The 23,112-nt window shown below is 44.5% G+C and overlaps 1 protein-coding gene across 3 annotated transcripts in view; it reads right to left on the bottom strand.

Annotated features, from left to right (window-relative positions):
- The window catches only part of LOC116973366 (proto-oncogene tyrosine-protein kinase LCK-like), a 58,189-nt gene that overhangs the window by 23,162 nt on the left and 11,915 nt on the right, over positions 1–23,112 (bottom strand). For 2 of the 3 annotated variants that reach the window (XM_033021360.1, XM_033021358.1), the window contains exons 2-7: positions 15,519–15,634; positions 14,010–14,052; positions 7,499–7,589; positions 3,696–3,794; positions 516–619; positions 122–271 (exon numbers count right to left, since the gene is read on the bottom strand). In XM_033021360.1, coding sequence (XP_032877251.1) covers positions 122–271; positions 516–619; positions 3,696–3,794; positions 7,499–7,589; positions 14,010–14,052; positions 15,519–15,629 — 598 coding nt within the window. In that variant the 5' untranslated portion in view covers positions 15,630–15,634. The remainder of the gene's footprint in view (positions 1–121; positions 272–515; positions 620–3,695; positions 3,795–7,498; positions 7,590–14,009; positions 14,053–15,518; positions 15,635–23,112) is intronic. The other variant, XM_033021359.1, reaches the window with a different exon arrangement.

Consider the following 23,112-nt stretch of genomic DNA (forward strand, 5'->3'; position numbering starts at 1 on the left):
AACTCAGACAGCACCTGAGTTAAGGATTGACCCCGGGTCTCTGGAACCATGAGGCGGTGGTTCTACCAGATGTGCCACTGTGCTGCCCCAAAATATTTGCAATAATGTTACTAATACTTACTTGAATAATACGTAACCAATTTTTGTAAATTAGTGAACGTGGCTCTAGGAGTGATGTAATGACCGCCATCATCAAGGAGTCTAATCTTGTAATGTTTCACCATATCACCATATTTAGAGTCATAGTCCCTCACAGACAGTGAAAAGGAACCTAAACAAAACAGTAAAAGAGACAGTTAAAGGTCACCGCTATGCAGCAGAGCTTTAGAAGTTTGAAAGAGTTAAAACTTGCACCTAAAATTGTACTTTTTTGCCAGCCTTGGATACTTTTGATCTATAATCAAAGCACACTGACCAGTCCATCACGGCCATTGATCTCCCCAAGATCTAAGGGATTTGCAGGAAGCGCTGCCTCAAGCAGCTAATCTACAAAAACAGGTTCATGAATGACCAACCTTTGCTAGTTTCACTCTCCCGGATTAGGAAAGTTCCCAATTTATTGCCTGGAGACAACAATTGCCTCTCCGCATCTTTCCGGCTTATTCCTTTGAAGAACCAGCTGAAAGGTTGTAAATAAGAGATCATTAATAGATATTTACCTTGACCCATTGAGGCATTGTGAACATTCTACTTTAGAAGACGATGGGTTCGGGTTACACACCAGGAATCATCTGCAAAGTTTAGGCTGACACAGGTTTGCATTAAGACCCCCAAGGCTAAAAGACCACAGCTCTTTGCAGACAGTGGGAGTCTTCACAGAGATCACAAACAGCCTGACATTTGTCAGGAGGCATTTGAAAATCTGCCACGTCAAAGGTCATTGCAGAAAATAAAACCTCATGGCGTAGGAGGTAACATGTTGTCGTGGATAAAAGTTTGTCTGGGTGATAGTGGCATTGAAGTGTTTTTAGATTGGCACAAAAATGCATAAAATGGAGGACTATGGATCACATGCAGGCAGTTGAGATGAATTTATCTTGACATCATGTACAATAGGCATTGTTGGTCGAAGGGCCTGTCCTATGTTCTATGGGAAACAGGAGGGGAGACTAGGCATACACTGCACTATACACTTCGCTATAGCGAAGATATAACAAGTGGTGTGCCAAATAAATCATTGTTGGGGCTACTCTTTAAGCAACATATAAATGACGGATGAAAGCTATTAAACAGCGCATACAAAGGTAGGAGGATAAATTGCGAGGAAGTCATGGAAAGGTTATAAAGATACAGTACTTATATAGGTTAAGCCAGTGGGCAAAGATCTTGTGAAAGGAGTAGAATTTGGGGAATTGGAAATGGTCCATTTGATAGGAGAATGAAAATATAGAAACATATTATTAAATGATCAGAGATCACAGAGCTCTGAGATGCAAGGTCAGGAGACATGTGAAGCAAATAATTAGGAAAAATAACAGAGCATGTTATTGGTTGCTGCGGAAACACTAAAGTAGAGGAGTCGAAAATATGTTATATTGCACACTGGTGCTTCTGAATTACTATGCACAGCATTAGTCTCCTTATTTGAGGAGGATGTTAATGATTTGGAAGTGATTGAAAGAAGGTTTACCAGACTGATTCTTAGAATGGAAAGGCCAGGTTGTCACATGAAGAAAGGTTGGACAGGTTAGGCTTGTATCTGTTGGGGTTTAATAGAGTGATAGGAGACTTGATTGAAACATAGGATCTGGATGGATCTTGACAAGATGAATGTAGGAAGGATGGTGTGGTCTCACCAAGGCCCTGTACAACTGCAGTAGAACCTCCCTGCTCCTATACTCAAATCCTTTTGCTATGAATGCTAACATACCATTCGCTTTCTTCACTGCCTGCTGCACCTGCATGCCTACTTTCAATGACTGGTGTACCATGACACCCAGGTCTCATTGCATCTCCCCTTTTCCTAATCGGCCACCATTCAGATAATAGTCTACTTTCCTGTTTTTGCCACCAAAGTGGATAACCTCACATTTATCCACATTATACTGCATCTGCCATGCATTTACCCAATTACCCAACATATCCAAGTCACCTTGCAGCCTCCTAGCATCCTCCTCACAGCTAACACTGCCCCCCAGCATCGTGTCATCCGCAATCTTGGAGATGTTGCATTCAATTCCCTCGTCTAAATCATTAATATATATTGTAAATTGCTGGGGTCCCAACACTGAGCCTTGTGGTACCCCACTCGTCACTGCCTGCCATTCTGAAAATGACCCGGTTACTCCTACTCTTTGCTTCCTGTCTGCCAGCCAGTTCTCTATCCACATCAATACTGAACCCCCAATTTGTATGCTTCATCTTTTGTTTTCTGAGCATTTTATAAAGCCTTGTAGCATTGTAATTTTTGTATCTTAAAGCTCTCATTTCTGGTTCTTAAACAAGAAGCTACAAAAGTTGCTAGCTGACTGGGTTAAAAGTCTTCCAATTAACATTTTCATAGAAAGCGTAGATATCTGTTTCTTAGGAAGGTTTTCAATTAAATGTTTTTTGAAATAAATATATTTAGTTTTATATCATTTTTAGCTGATTTGATGGAATGGTGAAATTTCATCTGAAATAGGCACTTCCTTTGGGCCTTGGGAAGCTGCACTCTGAAACAAATATTAATTCCAGGAATGCTTCAGGCTTTCTGTGCTAAACGTGTACGTATTTCTCACCCTCCAGTGTTGAGCCACTGGCCTGTTCACTTCGTTTGGCACGGATGCTCCTGAGCAGCTCTGCCTGCATCAATGATTGTAGCTACTTGTCCACTTTTCACATCAGAGATGCTACAACATCTGCCTCAACTAGCCCTTGTACAAAATAATCCATGCTCCAATTGCTACGAGGTATTTTCTCCTCACCTTTCCCTCATTTCCTCTTGACAGTTTCAGATGGGTGATACTCATTGGAACCAGTCTTTCTGCATTCATTTTGTCAAACTTTCATTATTTTATTACCTTTTCCAAATAAAGCTCCAATACTTCATCCCTCCTTATGAGGTTTCCCACCCGCTAGTAACGTGAGTCACATAGTCTGAATATCAATCTCAATATTATTACAGTACAATTCTTCCCAGCTGGACTGTCTGTTATGTTTCTCCCGAAGGAAATAATTTTCTTATCATGATGGGTATGTGGAATGAGCTGCCAGAATAGGTAGTTGGCGCAGGTACTATAAAAACATTTAAAATACAATTTAATGGGTACATGGATAGGAAAGGTTTAATGGGATACGGGCCTAACATGGGCAGGTGGGGCTAGTCAAGATGCGGCATAGGCAAGTTGAGTCGAAGGGCCTGTTTCCGTGCTGTTTGACTCTATGACTCTATTAGCTTTAAGTGATAGTTGCCTCAACAGTAACAGCAACTGAGGGAAGCGGATGAATAGTGCAATGTCAATACAATGGAAATACGTGAAAGGACCATTACTGCAAACAACACGAGAACATCCACATAATTGAGACCGCTAGGAAACTCACAAAACAATTATGAACATTTCATAAAAGTATTTAAATATTACATCATCATGTACTTCTAATTATAGCATTTTAAATACTTCTAATGAGTATCTTAGCAAATTTTAACCGTGGAGTCAAAATAATGATATAACATTTAAACCGAAGAAATAAAGTTCTAAATCTGAATGACTTACTTTTCCACTTCCACTGTGTCCCCTTTTGCCATGAAGTTACTGGGAACAAAACCCTCATTGCCGGAAACCAAGGATTTAGCCTTCCACCAGTCCCCTTTTCTAGAAAAAAAATGTAATAAAAATGCTCAGTTTTGAAAAACTGTGAAAATACTGACATGGGTAATCTCATATAATCCATTAATAGATGCAATGTTTGTACAATCACTGTGTGCTTTCACAGTTCCTGCATTTACTGTTGGTGCAATTGCTGCAATTTGCTTTGCTTCTGTGAATATAGCCAGTCAGCACAATTTTGTTACATTTTAAGTATCAAATCAGGTTATATTTGTGGCATTAAATCTTCATCTCTGTTCTGAAACATTCTCCGTGAAAGGTTATTTTCTTCTCCACTTGACTGAGTTACATATGAGCAGCACTGCAAACAGCAGTTTGTGAAATTCATCACACAAGACAGGTCATTCCTCATGTAAGTGGCGTGCCGGTTCAGCCTGAGATGTCCATCCTTCCCCTATTACTATCTTGGATCATGTCACAGCGCAGAAATTTAGCTCCAATATTTCAACCGCAGGGCTGCCAACATTGGGTGAGAGTTGAGAGTGAGAAATTGTGAGAGCGTAGCGACCGAGGGGGGGTGGAGGGGGGAAGAGGGTGTGGGAGGGGGGTGTCCTTTTGGTAAGGAGCTTTTGCATTTTTCAGCTTGAAATTGTGCAATCTGGTGCATACTGTAGCGAGTCTTTTAACTTACACTTGAATGCAATATTTATGCTTCAAATTGGATTAGGTATGAATAAGGTTAGGCTAAATTACATTCCCAATTACATTCCACGGTAGAGCCAGGCTCTGACCAACAGGTGCAGCACATGAATGACCTCAGTATATTCATGTATGGAAATCAGATTATAATTCATGCTGTTATGCATATATATAGAGAAACAAAAACATAGAAACAAGGCACGAGGAGTCAGACTTCCACCCCTGTTCTGCACAAATAAATCAATCAACTATACCCTTTGACTATAGAAACAAGACGAAAATAATGCCACATATTCAAACATATATGGGTCAATAAAATTAAGATATACATGTAAAACATATATATAGAAACAGGTCCTTCGGCCCACCAAGTCCACACCGACCAGCAATCTACCATACACCAGTTGTATCCTACACGCTAGGGACAATTTACAGAAGCCAATTAACCTACAAACCAGCACTTCTTTTGGATGTGGGAGAAACCGGAATATCCAGAGAAAACCATGTGGTCATAAGGAGAGTGTACAAATACTGCACAGACAGCACCCATAGTCCGGATCAAATCTGGGTCTGTGGTGCTGCAAGGCAGCAACTCCAACGCTGCGCCACCGTGCCACCCCATTAAATTATTTTTTCTGTAATATATTTATTATGGTGTCACATCAATAAAGATGAATACATGGTTCTGATTTCTGCCCTTAGTTGGATAACACACATCTCCAGTCATTGTGGTTTATGGCTGGTTTTCAACCTCTTCAGTCTGAAGGTCTCGACCCGAAACATCACCTATTCTTTCTTTCCAGAGATGCTGCCTGCCCTGCTGAGTTATTCCAGCTTTTAGTGTCTATCTTCAGTTTAAACCACCATCTGCAGTTACTTTCTACACTATTTGTTAAGCAAAACAGATCCTATTCTCATAATATTATTCACCTCAACTAAGTATTTTCTTCACCTCCGTTGCTGCAGAGAATACAATCCCAGTTATCAAATCTTTCTTCAAAGCGAAAAAAAAATTCCAACCCTGCCAATATGTTCATAAATCGCCCCTGGATCCTCTCCAGAGCAATTGCACCCTTTCTACAGTGTGTCATAGTCTTACAGCAATGGAAACAGGCCCTTCATCCCAACATGTCCATGCAGATCAAGATGCCCCATCTAAACTAGTCCCATTTATGCACATTTGACCCTTATCCCTTTAAACCTTGTGTTTGTGTAAGGGTGTGTGTTAGGTTGTGTGTGAGAGCATGTGTCAATGAAGCGGCAACAAAACCCGGAGTGAGCGGAGACTTGGCGATGTCCAGGGAGCATTTCCCTCTCTCCCCCCCTCCCCGTGAATGCGGGCCATCCCAGGTGCTCTGTGTCCAGCTGGGGTCCGGGGGAGGTGATGGACAGCGACCCGGGGGTTGGGCATCGGAGCGGAGCTATAGCCCGATATTCATCCCCTGGCTCCGGGCCGGGGTTAAAACTCCATGCGGTGTGGACAGAGCCGCCGGAGGTGAGGTGTGAACGGTGCCTTGGGGGGGGTGGGGGGGGGGGGTGCTGGGACCACCGCCATGACTCACTGGTCACACCATTTGCATGGGAATGTGAAAGCAGGTGAGGCAGCATCCATGGAGCGGTAGACAAAAATGCTGGAGAAATGCTTGAGTCTGAAGAAGGGTCAAACTCAGACATAGATGATGCTTCACCCGCTGAGTTTCTCCAGCATTTTTGTCTACATTGCCATTTTAAATAGTGTACGATGGGCTTAAGCCAATTAAATTGCTCATTCTTTACGGGAAACCCGCCGACAGAAAACTATTCTCATTGGTGAGCGTGGAGAGCGTGACTGTTTATTTATTTATATTTAAAAATATATATTTTTTTGAGCGTGAGAACTTCTGTCACCAGCGTGAGAGCGTAAGAATTTTGTCAAATGCGTGAGTCTCACGCTCAATGCGTGAGAGTTGGCAGCCCTGCAACCGTTAAGTTTTCTGGATACTCACTCTGCATAATAAAATAATAAGTTTAAATCGAGCAAAGACCAATAGTTAAACAGAAGTAATTTTCTAAAAATATCTACTCTTTAATGACAAGAATTCAATGTCGAAAGTTTGATCATCTACAACTCGGTGGTTATGTTAGTGTGGGGTTTTGCTACTGGTCTACCTCCCAGTGGGCTAATCCATTGGCCTGGACCAGAGACACGAGTTTAGAGATACAGCATTGGAACAGGCCCTCTGACCCACTGAGTCCATGCCAACCATCAATTACCTGTTCATACTAGTTCTATGTTATCCCACTTTTTCATCCACTCCCTGCACATAAGGGCCAATTATACAGGGGCCAATTAACCTACAAGCCCATTCGTCTTTGGGATGTAGAGGAAACCGGAGCACATGGAGGAAACCCACGTGACACAAGGTGAATGTGCAAACTCTACACAGGCAGCACCCGAGGTCAGGATCGAACCTGTGTCTCTGGCACTTTGAGGCAGCACCTCTACCAGTTGTGTCAATCTGCTGCCAGTACAAATCTTACCACAGCAACTGGAGAATTAAAAGTAAAGTAATTAAATAGAACTGGAATTTAAAAGGTGGTATCAGTAATAGTGACCATGACAATACTGTACCATCTATTTCAGTGATGTCCTTCAAGGAAGGAAATCTCCCGTGCTGATCTGGTTTGGCTTTTATGTGGCGTTCTAGACTAGACAGAATGATTGACTTGTATCTGCCTTCTGATGGATGTATTGTAAGTGCTTGTATTGCAGGAATGTCTACATCCCGTTGGTGAATAAACAAAAACTAGAAATCCCCTGCTGACTAGGTAAATGAGAGCAGCATCTAGCTTGTATGTACAATGGACCACTGTGAAATCCACAATAGCACCAAGGCACCGCCTGCCCACACAAGGGTTCAAGTGCACATTTGCAACTGAGTATGAAGAAGTTATCGTATGCTTGACTTTTCTGTAACCAAATCTGCTCAACCAGTGGCCATAAAAGAGAATGAGAGGTACGATTTTAGTACCAAATGCTCCTAAAAAAAATGCGATTGGCATTTACTTACTCTGATATGGCAATAAGGCGGTCACCCTTCTTAAATCCCAGATCTCGATCACTTGTTGGTTCATAGTCATGCAAAGCTACAAATGTCTTCGCTGTTGGAACAAGAGCCATCAGATAATGAATTAAATTGAGCATTTAAAAAATTAGTTTATCTCATGGTAAGCAATTCCAGCATCCAATTTGTTAAAAAAGCAGTTATCTTTATTGTTCGGCTGCATACACTAACAACTCTACAGATAGCCAGAGAGATGATTCGTTATTCGCTGGGCAAGTAAGCTTGGTATCCACACTGTTGTAAATAACTATGAGAATGCAGGGTGACTTGGACAGGTTGGGTCAGTGGGCAGATGCATGGCAGATGCAGTTTAATGTGGATAAATGTGAGGTTATCCACTTTGGTAGGAAAAAATAGGAAGACAGATTATTTTATAAATGGTGTCAAGTTGGGGAAAGGGGAAGTACAATGGGATCTGGGGGTCCTTGTTCACTAGTCAATGAAAATAAGCATGCAGGTACAGCAGGCAGTGAAGAAAGCGAATGGCATGTTGGCTTTCATAACAAGAGTAGTTGAGTACAGGAGCAAAGAGATCCTTCTGCATTGTATCGGGCCCTAGTGAGACCACACCTGGAGTATTGTGAGCAGTTTTGGTCCACTAATTTGAGGAAGGACATTATTGCTATTGAGGGAGTGCAGCGTAGGTTTACAAGGTTAATTCCCGGGATGGCGGGACTGTCATATGCTGAGAGAATGGAGCGGCTGGGCTTGTATACTCTGGAGTTTAGATGGATGAGAGGGGATCTTATTGAAACATAAGATTATTAAGTGTTTGGACACGCTAGAGGCAGGAAACATGTTCCCGATGTTGGGGGAAGTCCAGAACCAGGGGCCACTGTTTAAGAATAAGGGGTAAGCCATTTAGAACGGAGATGAGGAAGCAGTTTTTCACACTGAGAGTTGTGAGTCTGTGGAATTCTCTGCCTCAGAGGGCGGTGGAGGCTGGTTCTCTGGATACTTTCAAGGGAGAGCTGGATAGGGCTCTTATAGATAGCGGAGTCAGGGGATATGGGGAGAAGGAAGGAATGGGGATGATCAGCCATGATCACATTGAATGGTGGTGCTGGCTCAAAGGGCCGAATGGCCTACTCCTGCACCTATTGTCTATTGTCTATAACTATGGCAGATTTTAGGAAAATAACTTACATCTAACTATCATTGACTCACCGCAGCTGTGTACAGAAATGGTGCAACTTCTTTGAGGGAATGATGTGTGAATTTTCAGGTTAATTGATCGTTGAAAGTCAACCGACTCCAACTGGTCCAGAACGCAGCCGCCCGACTCATCACCCACACCAAATCCTGGCATTACATCACTCCAGTCCTCAAACAACTTCACTGGCTTCCCATCTCCCACCGGATCACCTACAAAATCCTGATCCTCACCTACAAAGCCCTCCACCATCTGGCCCCCCCATATCTCACTGACCTCCTCTCCCCCTACCAACCCTCACGGTCCCTCAGATCCACATCAGCCGCTCTCCTCTCCATCCACAAGTCCAACCTCCGCAGTTTTGGGGACAGAGCCTTCTCCAGGGCAGCTCCCAGGCTCTGGAACTCCCTCCCCCAACTGATCCGCAATTCCGTGTCCCTCACCATCTTCCAGTCCCGCCTCAAGACCCTCTGCCTATCCTTAGCCCCACGTCCCCCTCCCTTTTCATCTGTGCATTAATTGCCTCATATTGTGTTTTGTATTGAATTCTGTCTTTACTTTGTGTACTAGTCATGTCTCTACTATTTATTTCATTCCCCTTACATGTTTTTCCTCTACCTGCTAAATATTTGTAAGGTGTCCTTGAGACTCTTGAAAGGCGCCCATAAATAAAATGTATTATTATTATTATTATTATTATTATCTGTAGTGTCAGGATTGAATACAAAACATAAAACAAGTGTGAACAGGTTGGCATGGACTCAGTGGGCTGTAGAGCCTGTTTCCATCTTTCATTCAATTAATCCTCAAGTTGTAGTTTCTGCCTGAAGAAGGGTCCCGACCTCAAACATCACCTATCTATTTTCTCCACAGATGCTGTCTGACCCACTGAGTTACTCCAACATTTTGTGTCTATCTTTTGTAGTTTCTGTTTCCTTTGCTTTCTGAACAAAATGCTTACCATATAAATTAATTTCATTTGGCTCTTAAATGTGAATCATATATCCTCAGCTCATTAGTTTTAGTTTTTAGAGATACAGCAAAGAAACAGGCCCTTTGGTCCTCCAATTCCATGCTGACCATTGATCACCCGTTCACACCAGTTCTATGTTATTCCATTTTCTCATCCACTCCCTACACACTAGCGCTGTTTTGCAGATGCCAATTAACTTACTAGCCTGGATGTCTTTGGGATCTGGGAGGAAATTGGAACAACCGGTGGAAACCCACATGGTCACAGGGAAAACATGCAAACTTTATACAGACAGGAGCCGAGGTTGGGATCAAACTCCGGGTCTCTGGCGCTGTGAGACAGCAGCCCTACCAGCTTTGCTGCTGTGCCGCTCTTCCTTGAATCAGAGCTGGCAGTAAATGCTCTGTTAGGCCGGTGTGTCCTGGATCAGGTCACTGCTGAACATGGCGACTGCAATGCCAGCCCACGTCCACATTAACGTTCTGGTTATGGGAGCTGCCTGAGAAGGAAGCTGGAGCAGGCCAATGAAGGCAACTAGGCCTCAAGCAGCTGATCCCAAACCTCCACTTCAGAAAGGCCTGATGGCCTTTGGCAGCACACGGAAGATGATTGGGGGAGTTTGTTTGCGTGTAAAGAATGACTGGTGAGTGAGAGGCTTTTAAGCATGAGATGGTGAGAGGTCAGGGACAGCATGTTTCTGTTAGAGTGAAGGGCAAGGCTTGCAGTTTTAGGGAACACTGGACGACAAGAGATAAGTGGATCTGGTCAGGTAAAGGCTTCAGGAATCAAATGGATTTATGAGTACAGAGGGTACAGGAGTACACTTAAGAGGTGGGCCTAAAGGGGACATGAGATAGCTTTGGCAGATAACGCTATAGAGAATCCAAAGAGATTCTACAAGCATATTAAGGGGAGAATATGGGCTCTTAAAGGTTAACAAGGTCATCTATGTGTGGAAGCACAGGAGATGGGCAAGATGTTAAATGATTATTTCTTGTCTGTATTTACAATGGACTAGACTAAGTGGGACCCATTGGGTCCCAGTCACACGGGAGGCCTGGAGCCCCAACGCAACCCATTCTCCAACACAATATTCCACCACTCACCCGTTCCCCCAACGCAATATTCCACCACTCACCCACAGCCCCTAACTGCTCATCCTCGAGCACTCCCTCCCCCTCCTCTTCATGTGCGGGAGGGGAAGGAAGTGGGGTGGGAGGGGAGGAGGGGTGTGTGGACGGGGAGGTGTAGGAGGCGGAGGTTGTGGGGGAGGTGTGTATGTGGGCGGGATGGGTGTTGAGGGGGGAGAGAGGTGTGGGCGGGGGGATTGAGCTCGGAGAAAAGACGGGGGAAAAGCCATGGGGGAGAGGGGGGGCATCACGGGGGGGGGGGGGGAGGAGTCAGAGAGGGGGACCAGAGGGGTAGTAGCAGGAATTGGCCGTGCGATGGGGACTCACTGCGGTCTCTGGTCGTTCTCCTCCGCCGGGATCAGAGTCTCCTCTTTCCGTTTGGTGACATCTCCCACTCCGGGCTGGGCTGGGTCTCCCACGCTGGGCTGGGCTGGGCAGGGTCTCCGACGCTGGGCTGGGCTGGGCAGGGTCTCCCACGCTGGGCTGGGCTGGGTCTCCCACTCCGGGCTGGGCTGGGTCTCCCACTCCGGGCTGGGCTGGGTCTCCCACGCTGGGCTGGGCTGGGCAGGGTCTCCGACGCTGGGCTGGGTCGGGGCTGCTTGGGGCGGGGCGGGACTGCTTGGTGCTGGGCTGGGCTGCTTGGGGCTGGGCTGCTTGGGGCTGGGCTGGGCTGCTTCGGGTCCCTCCGAAAGTCTGGTTGGAAACCTCCGGCTGCCATCTTCAACTCCAGTAAAGACGCGATGGCGCAGGAAGGGGCGGACAGACCCGGGGAGTGACAGGGGAAGAGACTAATCCGCACAGCGCTGACTGACAGGAGAAGAGATCCATCTGCGCAGGCGCGGTTTTTTAAGATTTGTAAACCTCGCTAACTTTTACGACATTCAACCGATCGGAACGAAACTTGGTGCACTCGAAGCACGGGATTACGGTGAGTGAACTGGCTAAAAATCGTAGCGCTATTGTAAACCATTTTCCAGACCAAGTGCAGACCCGTTGGGTCTGTCCCCCCCAATGCGCGGTTGCGGCGGGGGAGGGGGGAGGGGGGTGGAAGGCATGCGGCGTCACACACACTAACTACCCCTCCGCGCACACACACTAACCGCTCCCTCTATTCCCCACTCCCTATCTCCCCCACTCCTCTCCCTCTATTTCCGTCTTCCCCCACTCTCCCTCCTCAACTTGAATGGATGCAGACAAGATTTATTAAGATATATTACTGTGTCTAGAGGATTTGAGGTATAAAGAGAGGCTCAGTAGACTTTTTTTCTGAAGTGTAGAAGGTTTAGGAGTGAACTTACAGAAGTGATCAAATAATAATTGATGAGAGGTCTAGATAAGATGAGTAGCCACAATGCAGGGCACTGGACAGAGAAGTATAAAAATAGAGCGCATAGGTTTAGAGTGAGAGAGAAAAGATTTAAAATGCACCCGAGTAGCAATTCTTTCACACAGCAGGGTGGTGAGTACTTGGAACGAGCTGCCAGAGGAAGTGGTAAAACCAGGCGCAATTACGACATTTAAAACGCATTTAGACGAGTACATGGATAAGAAAGCTTTGGAGAGATGTGGCATGGGCGAGTTGGGCTAAAGAGACTGTTTCTGTGCCACATAGCTTTATGACTTTTTGACTAGTGCAGTAAATGACAAGAATTGGATTGGATTGGATTCAATTTATTGTCATTGCACTTTTCAGTGCAACGAAATGGTTTAGCCTGCAGTCATAACATAGAATAAATAACAAACACTCAACACAGTTTAAAGTCCCAAAGTCATTGTCACTTCCCTCCTTGCTCTCCCTCTGCGCTGAGGCAATCCAAGCCTCCAATGTTGTGACCCCGCCGGGTGATGGTAAGCAAGTCCCGCGGCTGAATCCGTACTCCGCAAACGGGCCGGATCAAACTCCGCGGCCCGGGGCGGTCGAAGCTGCCGCCCTCCAGTCCAGCGGACGCAGCTGTAGTTGCGGGAGCTCCGAAAAACAGGTCACCACCACCACAGGTCACAGAATGAGATAAGATCACCAGCTCCTCAATTATTGCGTTTTAATTCCAAAATACCATACAACAGAATGACTGGACTTAATTTTTATAAAGTAACTAGACTAAGTGGGACCCATTGGGTCCCAGCATCACACTGTTGCGCTAGTATGGGTGTTGCGGGCCGAAGGTACTGGTTTCCAGAGGGCTAGGATAGACATTGTGGGCCGAATGGATTCTTGGGCTGGCATCCAACTGTTGCAACGATTTTAAAAGCCAAGCCAAGGCAAACAATTGGGGTGCACCCACCTGACAACCAAAATTAATTTTGTGAACACAAACCTTTTAAAAAGGCGAGGCAAACAATTGGGCTGCAGCCACCTGACAACCAAAATTAATTTTGTGAACACAAACCTTTTAAAAAGGCGAGGCAAACAATTGGGCTGCAGCCACTTGACAGCCGCATCGAGGGGACTCACCATGGAGTCGACGTGCGTTCAGTGTTATTCGCAGCTCAGAGAGCCCTGACCCTCTCGCTTCATGGGTCTGGCAGAGACTGAGTGAGGGACTACACTTCCTGAATTTATAGTCCCTCCCCCCTGCCGCCAGCGGGGGCAGCAGAGAGAATGGCAAATTTGTTAAAAACATTAATATCTCTCTCTGATTTTTCATTGATGGGAAAAATCCTCCGGTCCCGGAAGGCGGAGGGGGGCTCTGAGTGGGCTGGCCAAAAATGACGGCCGTAGGTGACGGCGTTCTCTCGGAAATCGCAGCACAGTGGGCCAAAAGCGGTCAAGATCAGACTTTTAATAATATAGATAATGGCATTGTATGTGCCATTACTAATATGCAAAACATGCAGCCATACACGTTCTTCAAGCTGAAGTTTCTCGTTGCTCAAGTGCTTTGAGTGTTGGTTCAGTAATAGTAAATGGTGAATGGCGCAAAATGCTTGTTTAGAAGACCTTGGATGGTACTGGAAGGAGAAAGTGATACGGAATTGAATTTTTATAAACAGAACTCCAAGGAAAGAAGTAATAGGAATAGGAAACAATATATGTAAGGAGTATTTGCATTTTTAAGTTCAATATGGATATATATATGTGGAAAATTACTGATAACAAATTTAAATTATAATATCTTAAACAACGTTTATTTATCAAGAAACAAGTTCACAATCATGCTTGGTAACAGAGAAGTAAGAAAGAAAAGTGTAAGTAAAGCTTACCCTGAGAGTGTTCAAACGATGCCACTTGATCTTCCAAGCAAACCTATAAAAGAAGCAAAAAGGATCAGTGGATGAGATTTTGGAGTAAAGGGATTTCAATGGTTCAATGGTTCTTTATTGTCACACGTACTGGTACGGTGATTTTTTTTTTTGCATACAGTTCAGTAAAGCTAAGAAATCAACATGGCTATTCCCTTTGAAATACGAAGAATGAATGGAATTTTAAGGATATTGGGCAACCCAGAATGATCTAGAAATAGCCATCACAGTTGAAATCTTGTATCTAATCCTGAAATGACTTCCTCGTCAACAGATCTCAAACAGTACAGATTGAAAACAACACTGCCTCCTTGCTGACCTTCAATCCAGTGGCACCCCAGGGCTCAGTCCCCTGCTCCACACTCGTTGACCAGACACAACTACAATCCCATCTGTAAATTCACTGACAATACCACTATTGTTGGACAAATAACGGGCAATGTTGAGTCAGAGCACAGGAGGGACATGGGCAATCTGACTGAATGGTGTCAGAACTAAAATCTTGTTCTCAACAATAGCAAAGCCAAAGAGCTGAATGTTGACTTCAGAAAGGCAAAGTCACTTTTGCGGTTTATGTGTCCGAATTGACTCATCTGCGGAGTGGACCACTGGAGGCCCTACAACAGCCTGGAGCTTGAATGGATCGGACACCATTACAAGAGGCCGAGTGCGTGGACCATACATAGCTTGCAGCAGCACAGAGTGGTGGAGCAGCAGTGGCAGAGGCCAACAACTTTGCTTGGCCAGGTCGACAGTGCAACACTGCCAGGACAACGGTGATGGTCAACTGAAGAAGGGTTTCGGCCCGAAACGTCACCTATTTCCTTCGCTCCATAGATGCTGCTGCACCCGCTGAGTTTCTCCAGCACTTTTGTGTACCGGTGATGGTCAACTTATGACTCTACATTTATAAAAACTTTAGACTTGAATCATATAAAAATGGCAGTGTAATCAACTATTCCGATACACTTGTACTTAACATGATTGTGCTTATGTGCAGTTATATTTTTTACTGATCTGGATGCAAAAAAGTAATTTCATTGTACATCGGCACATGTGGCAATAAAGTACCACAATTGACCAGGCACCTGTCTTCATCGGCAGGACTCAGCAACACGGTGTCAAGGATTATGGGGAGAAGGCAGGAGAATGGGGTTAGAGGGAAAGATAGATCAGCCATGATTGAATGGCAGAGTAGACTTGATGGGCCGAATGGCCTAATTCTGCCCCTTTCACTATGAATTTATGAACATCTCACCTTGCTCAGAAGTTTGAGGAGATTTGCCCTGTCACCGAATACTCTATTGAACTTTGATAAACATACTGCAGAGAGCATACTGACTGGTTGCAATACATGCCTGGTTTGTTGGCTGCCTACTGTGCACATGCAGGATTTCTGTTGTTAATTCAATCAACGGTATTAAATGTCCAAGTAAGGGGGGAACGTAAGCATCTTTCAGCTGTACTCACCAGCCGTGGGAACAGACTAACCTGTTGCCAAGCTTCAGTGGGAGTCCCGTTGCCCAGGTCCCAGTGGCTGAAACTGTTTGTCCTCTGGTCGGTACTTGTAGCACAGCCCATCCCTCCTGAATAAAGGCAAAAATGAATTGATTCACAAATGGATTAACCCAACCTGTCTGCCTCTCATCATGGTGCAGTTGTTTCATTTGACAAGACGATCTATGCTTTGTTAGTACATTGAGTGCAGACGTCTGCGAGCAACATTCCTTCTGCCAGCAGTGAACCTGAAGAGTGGAAAATCAACCAAGCTGCATTATGAGTGCCGCACAAAGGCTGCATTAAACTGGTATTAGACCTGTGAGTATATGATCATTCATGCTGGATAAATGGAGTCACGATCAGGCCAAGGATGTGTACACATTAAAGGGCCTGTCCCACTTAGGCGACTTTTTAGGCGAGAGCAGGAGACTCTGCGCTCGCCTCATGATCGCCACATGTTCGCTGGTGGACTCTGGTGAGTCTCCTTCAGGGTCGCGAGGAGTTCCCGCATTCTGGGAACTAGTCGCGGCCTCACTATGGTCGCCATGGAGAAAATCAATAATCCTGTTGTCATAGGTGAAGTGGGGTCGCCATGTAGTTATGGGTAGTCGAGGTAGTCGTAGGTTGGTTTAGTTAATCGCCTTTGCTGACCGGGCATTTTCATTGGCTCATTGGGGGAAAAAAAACGTAATCACGAGTTTTCAGAACCAAGGATAACCGACCGGTAATGTTAAATGCCCACCAAACTTCACAGCTGTGTATCTCTGGTTTATTAAAAGATGTCTGGCTTCTAAAAAGTACCTCCACTCCTTCTCCCCCCTTCCCCCCCCCCCTCTCTTTTAAAGGATTTACCGTACACTGTGCTAGCTGTCTTAACCTTCCTGTTCATCACAGTGTGTGTCTGTATCACCTTGGCTTTGCACCATGTGAAATTCAGACAGCACTCCCCCGCTTTCCCTGGCCCCCGCCTTTGCGATGTGTTTGTGTGTGTATGTTCCACTCTGACACTGCCGTTCAAGTTCCCGTTTTTTCAGGCGAGTGCCGTGAACTTGACAGTCGCCGGCAATCCGCTGAAAAATCGCCTAAGTGGGACAGGCCCTTAACTGCCACGAAACAGGCAAACATCGCAGGTCAGCATGTGCTATTTTTAGTGGCGTCATGTAATTCCAATTCTTCTCTCTTTAACTCAGTTTTCTCTCTACTTCTCGACAATGATTCTTCAGCTGGTTAAGTTATCTCTACATCTTCACCAAAATGGTCAGAGTGAATGCACTGGCTTTGACAGTGACTCTTACCAGGTTATATGGCTATTGGGACCATTTTGGCTGGTTTTGATCAGTTGAAGTCCACACCTACAACTAGGATCGATGGAGATAATTCAATTAGGACAACTGCTCAGTTTTCCTGTGCCCAAGCAGAGTGTTGAGGCCTCTGCAGCATTGATTTGGCTTCAGTGCAGAACATAGTATGCAAAAGTCAGTTATTCCTGAGAAAAACTAAAGAGTCACGTGGCAAGTCTTTTGAATCAATTTCATGCTTTTATTATCCAAATATCTTACATTCCTTGACTCACTGATTACTTCTCTCAAAGGTTGGTGAACCCGTAGGCTCAGGGTTTTCCTTCTACCCCTGCTGATTCTGACTTGCTGTGATTAGGTGCCCAAGGTACCCCTTCTAAGTGAACATATTGTACAATTAACTCCAGTAGGCATGGGAAGAAGACTCATGCCCAAGCTGTCTCTATCTCCATGTTGCAAGGGCAATGCCACAGGATGATGGTCAGGAGGAGCAGGTCTAGTTGAATTTGTCCCTCTATCCTGGGACATTCATATATATTGAAGCATCTCTTGTACCATCAGACCCGAGATGAGATAACTCTGCACAGACTGGCATATCAGTCAGAGCCTTTGCTGATTTTGTGCAAGAATAGTTTTGTTCTTATATATTTCCTTGTGAAATGTGAATCCATATGTGTAGAGTCATTACAAAACAGTAGGAGGCCATTGTGTTCATGCCAGCTCTCTCTATAGAAAACCCGTTCTGTTCACTTGTCCATTCTATCCCATTAACCCGACAATTGTTTCTATCAAAGGGCCTTCCCAGCTTCATTTTGACATCATTGATTGTCCCTCTCTTTTCCACCCTAGCAGCTGATGGTTCTGTAATTTTAAGGTGTACCTTTAGATTCAGATTCAGATTCAGATTCAAATTCAATTTTAATTGTCATTGTCAGTGTACAGTACAGAGACAACGAAATGCATTTAGCATCTCCCTGGAAGAGCGACATAGCAAATGATTTAAATAAATAATAATAAGTGATAATAAGTGTCCGGGGGGTGGGGGGGTGATTGGCAGTCACCGAGGTACGTTGTTGAGTAGAGTGACAGCCGCCGGGAAGAAGCTGTTCCTGGACCTGCTGGTTCGGCAACGGAGAGACCTGTAGCGCCTCCCGGATGGTAGGAGGGTAAACAGTCCATGGTTGGGGTGAGAGCAGTCCTTGGCGATGCTGAGCGCCCTCCGCAGATAACGCTTGCTTTGGACAGACTCAATGGAGGGGAGCGAGGAACCGGTGATGCGTTGGGCAATTTTCACCACCCTCTGCAATGCCTTCCGGTCGGAGACAGAGCAGTTGCCATACCATACTGTGATGCAGTTGGTAAGGATGCTCTCGATGGTGCAGCGGTAGAAGTTCACCAGGATCTGAGGAGACAGATGGACCTTCTTCAGTCTCCTCAGGAAGAAGAGACGCTGGTGAGCCTTCTTGATCAGAGTTGAGGTATTGTGGGTCCAAGAGAGGTCATCGGAGATGTTGACTCCCAGGAACCTGAAGCTAGAAACACGTTCCACCTCCGTCCCGTTAATGTGGATGGGGGTGTGCGTGCCGCCCCTGGACTTCCTGAAGTCTACAATGAGCTCCTTGGTCTTCTTGGAGTTAAGGGCCAGGTTGTTGTCAGCGCACCATGCTGCTAAGTGCTGGACCTCCTCCCTGTAGGCCGACTCATCGTTGTTGCTGATGAGGCCAATCACCGTTGTATCATCTGCATACTTGATGATGGTGTTAGTACCATGTACAGGTGTGCAGTCATAGGTGAAGAGGGAGTAGAGGAGGGGGCTCAGCACACAGCCCTGTGGAACGCCGGTGTTCAGGGTGAGGGTTGAAGAGGTGTGCTTGTCTAACCTAACAGACTGGGGTCTGTTGGTTAGAAAGTCCAGTATCCAGTTGCAGAGGGAGGGGTCGATGCCCAGGTTACCGAGTTTGGTGATCAGTTTTGATGGTATAATGGTGTTGAATGCTGAGCTGTAATCGATGAACAGCATTCTTACGTAAGTGTCTCTGTTGTCGAGGTGGGAGAGGGCGGAGTGAAGTGCCGTTGAGATGGCATCCTCCGTACTCCTGTTCTTGCGGTAGGCAAACTGATAGGGATCCAGTGTGGGGGGTAGGCAGCTTTTGAGGTGTGCCAGGACCAGCCTCTCGAAGCACTTGGTGATGATGGGGGTAAGTGCAACTGGGCGGAAGTCGTTGAGGCTTGCCGCAGTGGAGTGTTTTGGCACTGGCACGATGGAGGTGGATTTAAGGCACGTGGGGACAACTGCTTGGGCAAGTGACAGGTTGAAGATGTCAGTCCAGACGTCTGTCAGCTGCGCAGCACAGGCCCTGAGCACGCGCCCGGGGATGCCGTCAGGGCCAGCAGCTTTACGTGCATTAGTCCTACTCAGTGCCACGAATACGTCGTAGGGGGTGAGTGTGAGGGGTTGGTGATCGGCAGGTAGCACAGCCTTGATGGCTGTCTCTAGATTGTCCCTGTCGAAGCGGCCATAGAAGTGGTTAAGCTCCTCAAGGAAGGAGGCGTCGCTGGATGTGGGGGTGGTGTTGGAGGGTCTGTAGTCCGTGATGGCCTGGATGCCTTGCCACATGCGTCGGGGGTCGGAGTTGTTGTTGAAGTGCTCCTCAATCCTGAGCTTATGGCAGTGCTTGGCCTTCTTGATGCCCCTCTTCAGGTTAGCCCTGGCTGAACTGTAGGCTCGAGCATCGCCTGACCTGAAAGCGGTGTCCCGTGCTTTCAGCAGTAGCCTGACCTCGCTGTTCATCCATGGCTTCTGATTCGGGAATATGGTCACCTGTTTGAGGGAGGTGACACTATTGATGGTGGAGTTTATAAAGTCCAGAACAGAGGATGTGTAGGAATCAATGTCCGTGTGGGAGTCAAGGGTGGCCTGGGCTGCAAACGCCTTCCAGTCAGTGTTTCCAAAACACTGCTGAAGTGTGAAGTCCGCTTCCTCTGACCAGACTTTAACTGTCCTCACAGTTGGTTTAACCCGTCTGATGAGTGGGGAGTACTTAGGGAGCAGGAACAATGAGACGTGATCAGACTGACCAAGGTGGGGGAGGGGGATGGCTTTGTAAGCTTCAGCCATGTTGGTGCTTTAATTGAGCTTCCGACTACTTGACAAGTTTGGATATAAACATAAACTCAATGACAGAAACAATAAATTACTGCTTTGTTTTCGATCTGCATTCCTTTCCAATCATGAGAACATAAGTAAAAACATATGAATTAGCAGTAATGGGCCAATTGACCCCTTGATCCAGATCTATTATTTCAATGTTCATGATTGATCTTGCACCTCAACACCGGATCCTTGATTCCGCTAATGTCCAGATCTCTAATTTGAATTAAATCAATGATTAAGCCTTTTGTTTCCTCCCTGATTCTTCACCTGGTTAGGTTATCTCTATGCTTTCACCAAAATGGTGATTGTAATGCACAGGCTTTGACAGTGACATTTACCAGGCTATATGGCTATTGGGGCCATCATAACTGGCTCCTGGTCATCATTCAGTGGCATTGTCCCTGCAACATGGATATAAGGACAGTCTGGGTAGGAGTCCTTTCCCCAAACCTACTGGAGTTCATTGTGCATTACGTTCAGTTTGAAAGGGTTCAGGCTGCTTCCAGCGCCCTGGACACCTAATCACAGCAAGTCGGAATCAGCAGGCGTAGAAGGAAAAGTTAGAGTGGAAAAACATGAGATTGATTTGATAAATAATGTACTTTCCATTCAAGTAGTCACTTCCTAACTGCTGATTCCATCCGTCCACGGGATTTTAAAAAATGCATGTCGGAAGACGATTACACCCAACACCTACCACACTCCCACACATTTAATGTTACCATTAAAGATAAATTTCTTCCTCCTTATCTCTTGTATGCAATTAGCATATCGAAAGAATATAAAGACATTTAAGTTTACTTTATTTGAGACAAATGTACTTTCCAGTCTCCAAAATGTTAACGTATACTGAAATTTAACGTATCAAAGTTCCAAATCTTCACATGTAATTTGACTTTGCAATTTTATCAGCATTTTGATCCGTTAAGATCAGAGCGATTAAATGTACGCACATAAATATTGATTCATTATAAACATCAGGGTCACCGAATAAAAGTAAAACAAACTCCGTCATGCAGTTTTATTTAAGGAATACCTTTAATGTCATTTATGCCAATAATATTGCCACTTCTGTTTAAAGAGTCTTGCTCTGAATAGGTTAATTATCATGTTTTGTAAATTATACAGCACTGACTAAATTTCAATATTTAACATGTTTATTGTGAAGTGCCTTGGAATGTACCATGGCTAGTTTTAATGTCAGGCTTCTGAACACCTCAAGGCAAAGCTGCTTGAGAGTCTGTGCCATAGTAGCCACACAGCTGGGAAATATGAACTAAATGTAGCCTCGTGTGCATGCACAGAGCATTCTTTGATCCAATTCCAAATGCATGTCATTGCATATGCTTTAAAAATATGAATCGTTGCAATCAAGCAATGTACTAATCCAACTTCAACAAATGCTGACTACCAGGTTGGTCCAACTTGCACCATTTAATGTTCAGAAGGAGCCTCACTGCTTCTCCCAAAGTATTCATTGATTTCATCATTAGACTAAATCTCTGAAACTATAATGTACTTAAATTCCACTCGAGTTGTTTCTTCTCAATCAATATACAATATAAACGAGACCATGACAACAGAACCACAGAACATCTACAACTCAAAATTCTTCTTTAAAATCAAAACATTTTAAATTCCAAAATGACTTGGTCACAGGCAGTCATGATTCTCAATTAGCCATTTTTTTTCCAGAGGTATATTTTTTATGAAATTAATTTTATTTTAAATTTCAATTTATAGCCTGACGCCTGTATATGTGTTATTTAAGGTTGGTTTCCTGTTTTGTTCCAAATGTCTTTAAAATGCTCACTACGCTCTGCACTATGTCATTTGAACCTTCCTTGAAATAACTTTCCATTTAAGTAACTGTTTTTAATTAAATGACAAGTAATGAAAAGTTCAGTGAAAACTTTACATCAGGTCGTTTTTTTCCTAGTTTCTTAGGTAACCAACCATCATTGTACTGACATAAGTTACTTGCTCAAAATCTCAATTATCAGGAGGAATTCTTGGAGTCAGTGTTTCATGTTTTTGGAGACAACATACAAAAAGAAAACCTGCATTTAAAGTGTTCTGAATGTTGAGCATCCAGAATTTACACAAAAAGAAGCAACTTCACATATGCTTAAAGCAAAATCGGTTACATTTCAAGTATAGACTTGCATCAGATTATTTCAGATCAAAACGAACCAAATTTCACTGCTGAAAAAGTTTGGCCCCGGTTTGGAATGGAGAATTCTTTTTTTCATATATTCCTTGACAATAACGTGCTATCAGCCATTTTGGTGAAAGCTTATTCATTGACATCCATGGCCCATACTTGGAACAATATGAAGATAGGACACAACTGTTTAGACAGTAAGGTACTGAACAGCCAGCCTCATTTATGTAATCCTATTAATGGAGAAGGGATTTGATTTGATTACTTTTTTCCTCAGAACCAGTCGTGCTATACATCTGTATACTTTAAAATTACTAGTGAAGACCAAGTTTCATTTAAAAGTGCTGTGGAACATTTTACAGGCTTACTAATTTCCCACTACTCAAAAGATTTCAGAATGAGAAGAAATCAAAAAAAGAATGCTACAACTATCCAAAAAATATTAGGTTCTCTTCCCTCATAAAGGGGTTCAAATTGAGGATTATTCCATTTTTTTCACCAAATGAAAATGTTACTTTAGTAAGGTGAAGGTCACAGAGTATGGCAGCCTAGGCTGACATGTTCTACATAGATCTGCGGAGATCCCAAACACAGACTAAGGAAAAGCAGATTTACAAAGTTGACAAAAGAGATTAATAAGATTTGGTCTTTGCAGGTGTTGCCAGAGGAGCACAGAGAAATCTTCACATGAAAGGAGAGGCAGAACTATCAGTCTTTTCTATCCATAGATCTGTATCGCGGACAAGAGCAGATGGCACGATCGGTGCCAGTTGAATAAGTTCAAGGTATGGAAGTGCTAAAATAGAATTTCAACGCAAACATTTATTTTGAAGCCAACAGACTAGTATCATCATCCAAAATCAAATTTTCCCCAACAATATATAGTTGATGGAAATATTTAGAATGTTGTGTGCAAACAATATTCAGCGGCTAAAGGGTTATTAAACA

This window comes from Amblyraja radiata, chromosome 5 (assembly GCF_010909765.2).
Source record: "Amblyraja radiata isolate CabotCenter1 chromosome 5, sAmbRad1.1.pri, whole genome shotgun sequence".
Classification (NCBI taxonomy): Eukaryota; Metazoa; Chordata; class Chondrichthyes; order Rajiformes; family Rajidae; genus Amblyraja; species Amblyraja radiata.